The following is a 7,497-nucleotide window of genomic DNA, read 5'->3' on the forward strand; positions in this document are numbered from 1 at the left end:
ACAGCAGATGCAACAGAAACCCAAAAAGAAAAAGGGAGCTAAAACGAAGACTAGCTTTTCCTACAACACTTGAACGCCTCTTGCTGTCCCTTCAGAACAAAGGAAATGGTCGCTCTGAAGGTAATTTATTTAGATTGTGCAGAAATCTTGCCCTTGCCTCTTTGTTCAAGGTTACCAGAGGATGATTTATTGGCGGCGTGTCGTACCTGCTCCCCCGGGTAGATGCTGTGGCGGATCCCAGTGCGTCTGGCCTTGGCGCTGCATTTACACAGCGGCCCATCGTTCATCTGGGCAGAGGGGAAATACGTAAATCAGACACGCCGTTTAAAGCGCAGCCATGCTGAAAAGTGCACCGCTGCACAATCCCGATCCGGTCTGACCCACCTGTCCCGGGTCGTTGTACCACAGCTCGTCGTGCAGCCGGTCGGGGTGCGCCTTCTTCCTCTTGATCTCGGCGATGACGTCGAACACCTCCGAGTCAGAGCTGCTGGAGCAGGTGCTTCCCTCCGCCTCTGACTCGCAGTCTGAGTCGCTGCTGCTGTCGCCTGGAACCCCAATTTTAAAAAAAAGTCTTTAAATACCAGAAGTCGTTCTGGATGAAGACAAGATACGCGAATCAGAGAAAAACGGCGCCGCCGGAGGATCCGAGTTCCCTCCTGCGAGGCGTCGTCGGGCCGCTGCCTCCGTCTCAGTTCTTTACTTCTCTAATTAAATCCAGGCTTAAATGCTTTAGAGACAAAAACAAGCAGCACTCTGCTGACATCTGCTGCTGGTGTCATCTTCATTACCCCCAGCTCTCCCAAAGAAGTCTCTTGATTCTTATCGGTGTTTTTGGTGCCTGAGATCAACATATTTAGCGGTTTAGATCTGCCTGAATGAGATTTATGCAGTGGGGGCGCAGGAGGAGACAAGCTGACAACATCACCGATGCAGAACTTAATCTTTGCCTCGTTCTGAAACGCCGCTCCAGATCGGCACGCAGCAGAGACTCTCAGTCTCTTCTTACCCGGATCCTCGTCCAGTTTGGTTTTGGGCGGGTCCCATTTGGGTCGGGCGGCCTTGGCTCGCTCCTGTCTCTTCACCAGCTCCTCCTCAAAGCGCTCATAGAGATCCCGCAGCTTACTGGTCCCCACCACGGTGGAATCGCCCTGAAATTATAGGATGGAAACCAAACTTTGGTTTTGGTTTTTACTTCATAATTTGCTTGCTAACAATGTAGCCGCAAGAGGACACCAGCCAGTGTCTTATTGTGCCGGTCCCAAGCCCGGATAAATACAGAGGGTTGCGTCAGGAAGGGCATCCGGCGTAAAACTTTTGCCAAATCAAAGATGCGAATCAAACCTATGACTTCCATACCGGATCGGTCGAGGCCCGGGTTAACAACGACCGCCATCGGTGCTGTTGACCTACAGGGCGCCGGTGGAAATTGGATTACTGTTGGTCGAAGAAGGAGAGGAGGAAAGTGTGTTCGTAGGAAGAGAGAGAAGAGGAACTCCAAGAGTATAAGACTGAGAGTAGGGACGTTGAATGTTGGAACTATGACAGGAAAAGGTAGAGAGTTGGTTGATATGATGCAGAGAAGGAAGGTAGACATACTGTGTGTCCAGGAGACCAGGTGGAAAGGTAGCAAGGCTAGAAGTTTAGGAGCAGGGTTCAAGTTGTTCTATCATGGTGTAGATGGGAAGAGAAATGGAGGAGGAGTTATCTTGAAGGAGGAGTTTGTTAGGAATGTCCTGGAGGTAAAAAGAGTGTCAGATAGAGTGATGAGTCTGAAGCTAGAAATAGAAGGTGTGATGTTCAATGTTGTTAGTGGGTATGCTCCACAGGTAGGATGTGAGCTGGAGGAGAAGGAGAAATTCTGGTCGGACCTTGATGAAGTGATGCAGAGCATACCTAGAAGTGAGAGAGTTGTCATTGGAGCAGACTTCAATGGACATGTTGGTGCAGGAAACAGAGGTGATGAGGATGTGATGGGAAGATTTGGTATCCAGGAGAGGAATGCAGAAGGACAGATGGTAGTTGACTTTGCATAAAGGATGGAAATGGCTGTAGTGAATACTTTCTTCCAGAAGAGGCAGGAACATAGAGTGACCTATAAGAGTGGCGGTAGGAGCACACAGGTAGACTACATCTTGTGTAGACGGTGTAACCTGAAAGAGATCAGTGACTGCAAAGTAGTGGTAGGTGAGAGTGTAGCCAAACAGCATAGGATGGTGGTGTGTAGGATGACTCTGGTGGTGAGGAAGATGAAGAGGGCAAAGGCAGAGCAGAAGACGAAATGGTGGAAGCTGAAAAAGGAAGAGTGTTGCATGACTTTTAGGAAGGAGTTAAGACAGGCTTTGGGTGGTCAGGAAGTGCTTCCAGATGACTGGACAACTACAGCTAATGTGATCAGGGAGACAGGTAGGAGAGTACTTGGTGTGTCATCTGGAAGGAAAGTAGATAAGGAGACTTGGTGGTGGAATGAGGAGGTACAGGAGTGTATACAGAGAAAGAGGTTAGCTAAGAAGAAGTGGGACACTGAGAGGACTGAGGAGAGTAGACAGGAGTACAGGGAGATGCAGCGTAAGGTGAAGGTAGAGGTAGCAAAGGCCAAACAAGAAGCTTATGATGACTTGTATGCTAGGTTGGACAGTAAGGAGGGAGAGACTGATCTATACCGGTTAGCAAGACAGAGAGACAGAGATGGGAAGGACGTGTAGCAGGTTAGGGTGATTAAGGATAGGGATGGAAGTCTATTGACAGGTGCCAGTAGTGTGATGGGAAGATGGGAAGAGTACTTTGAAGAGTTGATGAACGTGGAAAATGAGAGAGAACAAAGACTAGAAGAGGTGACTGTTGTGGACCAGGAAGTAGCAAAGATTAGTCAGGATGAAGTGAGGAGGACATTGAAGAGGATGACGAGTGGAAAGGCAGTCGGTCCTGATGATATACCTGTAGAGGTATGGAAGTGTCTAGGAGAGGTGGCAGTAGAGTTTCTGACTGGGTTGTTCAACAGGATCTTACATAGTGAGAAGATGCCTGAGGAATGGAGAAGTGTGCTGGTGCCCATTTTTAAGAACAAGGGAGATGTGCAGAGTTGTGGCAACTACAGAGGAATAAAGCTGATGAGCCATACAATGAAGTTATGGGAGAGAGTAGTGGAACCTAGACTAAGGGCAGAAGTGAACATTTGTGAGCAGCAGTATGGTTTCATGCCAAAAAAAGAGTACTACAGATGCAGTATTTGCTTTGAGGATGTTGATAGAGAAGTACAGAGAAGGGCAGAGGGAGCTGCATTGTGTTTTTGTAGATCTGGAGAAAGCTGATGACAGGGTGCCCAGAGAGGAACTGTGTGAGCTCCTTCTTGTTCGCTATGGTGATGGACAGGCTGACAGACGAGGTTAGACAGGAATCTCCATGGACTATGATGTTTGCAGATGACATTGTGATCTGTAGTGAGAGCAGGGAACAGGTGGAGGAGAAGCTAGAGAGGTGGAGGTTTGTCCTGGAAAGGAGAGGAATGAAGGTTAGCCGCAGTAAGACAGAGTACATGTGTGTGAATGAGAGGGACCCAAGTGGAAGAGTGAGGCTACAGGGAGAAGAGATCAAGAAGGTGGAGGATTTGAAGTACTTAGGGTCAACAGTCCAGAGCAATGGAGAGTGTGGAAAAGAGGTGAAGAAGCGTGTACAGGCAGGATGGAACGGGTGGAGGAAAGTGTCAGGTGTGATGTGTGATAGAAGAGTTTCAGCTAAAATGAAAGGAAAGGTTTACAAAACTGTGGTGAGACCAGCGATGTTGTTTGGTCTAGAGACAGTGTCACTGAGGAAAAGACAGGAGGCAGAGCTGGAGGTAGCAGAGATGAAGATGCTGAGGTTCTCTCTGGGAGTGACCAGGAAGGATAGGATCAGGAATGAGTACATCAGAGGGACAGCACATGTTAGAGGTTAGGAGATAAAGTCAGAGAGGCCAGACTGAGATGGTTTGGACATGTCCAGAGGAGAGATAGTGAATATATTGGTAGAAGGATGCTGAGTTCTGAACTGCCAGGCAGGAGGCCTAGAGGAAGACCAAAGAGGAGGTTTATGGATGTAGTGAAAGAGGACATGAAGGTAGTTGGTGTGAGAGAAGAGAGGATGCAGAAGACAGGGTTAGATGGTGGACACTGACTCACTATGGCGACCCCTGAAGGGAAAAGCCGAAAGGGAAAGAAGAAGAAGAATTTGCTCGCTGACAACAAATTTTCAGAGGCTGCTCCCTTTAAAAGGTCGTCTTTTCTGAGCAGCAAAGGGAATCGCTGCGATCCAGAACATCGTGACCCTTCAGAAAACCCTCTAAGAGCGCAGGAAACGATTTGTGTGTGCATGTGTTGTCGTGGAGAATTTTTGGACGGCCTGCCGCTAAACGACAGGCTTTAAAAGCATTCTCCACTGGAGAGGATGGAGTGAAAGAGGACGGCAGTACCACTTGGTCCATGGGGTCGTTGGAGTAGTAGTTCTCGGCGTGTGTGCAGCGGATCCACGCCGGTTTCAGCAGCTCCTCTTCCTCCTTCTCGTCATCCCCCTTCTCCTTCTCCCGCTCGCGTTCCCTCTCTCTGTCGGCGAAGGCGTCCTCGGCGTCTCTGCTCCTGGCGGACGAGTGGGGGCGATCCCTGCCGGGGCCGGAGGTGCTCTCCGACCTCCGGTCTCTCTCCTCCTCCCAGCGGCCGCGTTTCCTGTCTCTGCTGGACGAGCGACTGCCAAACCGCAGACAAGAAACAAACGAGTCGATACGGAGGTTGAGTTGGACGACATGTGACCCAAACATCCTGACTTGCTGCTTTCGCAACAGGTTGAAACAACACAAGGAACAATAATGGAGAGATGTCTGACCTAAACTGACCTGAAAACCCTCTAAATACACCTAAACGTACCTCCGAGGTCTCTTTCTGTGCCTGTCGGGCGACTGGGATCTCCGGCTTTCTCTGTAGCGATGTCGCTCCCTGTGGAAAAATAGGAAAAATAAAAAGTCATCACATAAAGTGGAATAAACCCCCCCCCCCCAGTGCTTCTGTTCTGTTACCGGCTGCGATCTCGGCTCCTGTGTCTCGGTGGACTCCGGCCTCTGTCGTACTCCAACCTGTAGCGCCCCCCCTCCGGTCTGACACGTCTGTCCGGACTCCTCCCGCAGTCCTTCCTCTCTCCGGGAAATTCCATTTTATGTTTATCGCCGTGGCTACCGTAGCCGTAGCCCTTCTGCCTGTGGTCGTCGTGGCGATAACCCCTTTCCGGAGACCTCCTGCCCTCCATGGGCTTCTCGTACTTGTACTGCCCCCCGTGTCTGAAGCTGAGGTCCGGTTTGAAGGCGCTGGGGCTCTGAGTGTAGCCGGGGTTGAAGGTCGGAGGAGGGAAAGGAGGATGAGGAGGGTGGGGGTAGTTCATGGAGTACGGAGCGTGGTAGCTCATCGATTGGGACGCCATGGGGGGAGGCATGGGTGGGTGTGGGAGCGGCGGCGGGGGCACGGGAGGCATCATGTAAGGATGGTAGGCGTTCTGAGAGGACACCTGGGGCCCCGGTGCGGGGCCGCCTGCGGAGCTGGGAAGAGGAGGAGGTGGAAAGTTGGGAGGGGGTTCAGGGAAGCCCTGCCGACCAGGAGGCTTGGGGAAGGGGGGGCGCACCGGGCACTGGTTCAGAGACCCGGGTGTCTGGGACGGCGCCGGCGGAGGGTAGTGCATGAAATCCGAATGTGGGGGCATGTAGCCGCTGTTACCATGGTAGCTGGAACCGGAAGGAGTCTGGGGATCGTAGTGGTACTGGGGGACGGGAGGCTGGGGGGGCGGCGGCCTGAGGTTGGTGGGTCGGTAATTCTGATGGGAGCCGTGGGGGCCCGGGGACATGCCTGGCCTGAGACCCCCCCGATCTGGATGGAAAGACATGACTGCGGACAAAAAGATAATAAATATAATTATATTCTATATTTTTTAAATATAGTATAGCTTTTACTGATACCCACATGAACGAGACACCGGGATGAAAATAACATCCGAGTTCACGCCCGCGTCGCTCATGTGAGCATCATTAGCTACCGTTAAAAACAAGAGGCCGTTTTCCAAACACATCTAGAAAGATATCTGGACTTGGTTTTGAATTAAAACCGTCAGATGATAATGTGGTTACTGTTTAGTCAGTGAAAACATCCTTTATGTCGGAGCTCACAGCAGCAGCTCTATGGAGGCTCGGTTACCTGTTAGCCGATCTGTTAGCACGAAGCAACGAGGCTACGTGTGAAAGAAATTACCTTAAAAAATAAGAAACACGACCATAGAAGCGTTATATTCCGTCTTCGCGACCTTTTATATATATTTTTGTATTTATAACAGTTATTTATTCAACGTAGCTGCATAAAAGAATGGGGAGTTTGTAGCTTCGCCGTTATGTCGAACGAGGAACAGTGTTTCCAGTCGGAACCATTAGAGAGGGGAACACGGATGGACCAATCGAATCGTTCGGATGCTCTGCAACGGTCCAATCCCATAAAGGTGTCGTTCGCCACTTTGCCGGCGCATCGTTCCGGTTCTGAAATTAGCGTAATTAAACCCTCATTAATGATTTAAAATAGTTAAATTGAAATTAAATTAACTTTAACACTTAAACGCGCCTGCAAGTAAAAAGTAGACTCGCTGCTTTGTTTATTTGTTGTCCTTAATTTGACTTTTTATGTCTTTGTAACACCTCTGCTATTCTCTCATGATTTATACGACATGAACCTTATGTAAAAGGTATACATATATATATATATATATATATATATATATATATATATATATATATATATATATATATATATATATATATATATATATATATATATATATATATATATATATATATATATATATATATATACGTGTGGAGCAGAATCAAGCATCATGAGCTTCGTTATCTTCCCGTTTGTTTGCTTCAGTATGGTCCAAATGTGAAATAGTTCATATCACTTGAAGGGAAAAAAAATGTTGTTGCGCACAAATGGAAAAGATTTATTCCTGAAAGATGAAGCATTTGCATTCTTAAACGTACACACTCTTTATTTCTCTGTGATAGTTTTGGCAGCTATGAATTACACATATCTTGTTTATTACAGCCTGTTGTTTTGTGAAAACACGCTCAAAAATTAATTTTGAGGCTTTATGTACTTCCATGAATTGTCCACTAGAGAGCAGCATATCTTAAAAAACAAGATTTAATTCATCATCACATCATCCATCTTTTTCCCAATGAATGAAGCAGAGGTGATGCACACTACTCCTATTTCCAAAGGCCATACTGTGTTATTATATTTTAAATAAAGCAAAGTATCATTTTAACCTCCAACCTGTGAGATGAGCTCTTCTGAAAAATCTCTAAGTGGTGAACCTACTACATTTCTTCATCGTTCATCTGACCCTCTCAAGGGATGTTGATATGAATACACAGCTGAAGGCCCGGTTGTTAACCTCTGACCCCTGCAGCATTTAAAATAGTCCCCGCTGTGACATTAC

General features: G+C 48.0%; 1 protein-coding gene across 2 annotated transcripts in view; it reads right to left on the reverse strand.

Annotated features, from left to right (window-relative positions):
• drosha (drosha ribonuclease III) overlaps nucleotides 1–6,419 on the reverse strand; it is a 76,005-nt gene extending 69,586 nt beyond the window's left edge. Inside the window, exons 1-7 of one of the 2 annotated variants that reach the window (XM_068343772.1) lie at nucleotides 6,258–6,419; nucleotides 5,042–5,897; nucleotides 4,893–4,961; nucleotides 4,445–4,715; nucleotides 1,007–1,148; nucleotides 385–545; nucleotides 207–287 (exon numbers count right to left, since the gene is read on the reverse strand). In XM_068343772.1, the coding sequence (XP_068199873.1) occupies nucleotides 207–287; nucleotides 385–545; nucleotides 1,007–1,148; nucleotides 4,445–4,715; nucleotides 4,893–4,961; nucleotides 5,042–5,895 (1,578 nt within the window). In that variant the 5' untranslated portion in view covers nucleotides 5,896–5,897; nucleotides 6,258–6,419. Of the gene's footprint in view, nucleotides 1–206; nucleotides 288–384; nucleotides 546–1,006; nucleotides 1,149–4,444; nucleotides 4,716–4,892; nucleotides 4,962–5,041; nucleotides 5,898–6,203 lie in introns of both variants that reach the window. The other variant, XM_068343773.1, reaches the window with a different exon arrangement.
• Between the last annotated feature and the right edge of the window lie 1,078 nt (nucleotides 6,420–7,497).

The sequence above is a fragment of the Antennarius striatus genome, chromosome 20, assembly GCF_040054535.1.
Source record: "Antennarius striatus isolate MH-2024 chromosome 20, ASM4005453v1, whole genome shotgun sequence".
Lineage (NCBI taxonomy): Eukaryota > Metazoa > Chordata > Actinopteri > Lophiiformes > Antennariidae > Antennarius > Antennarius striatus.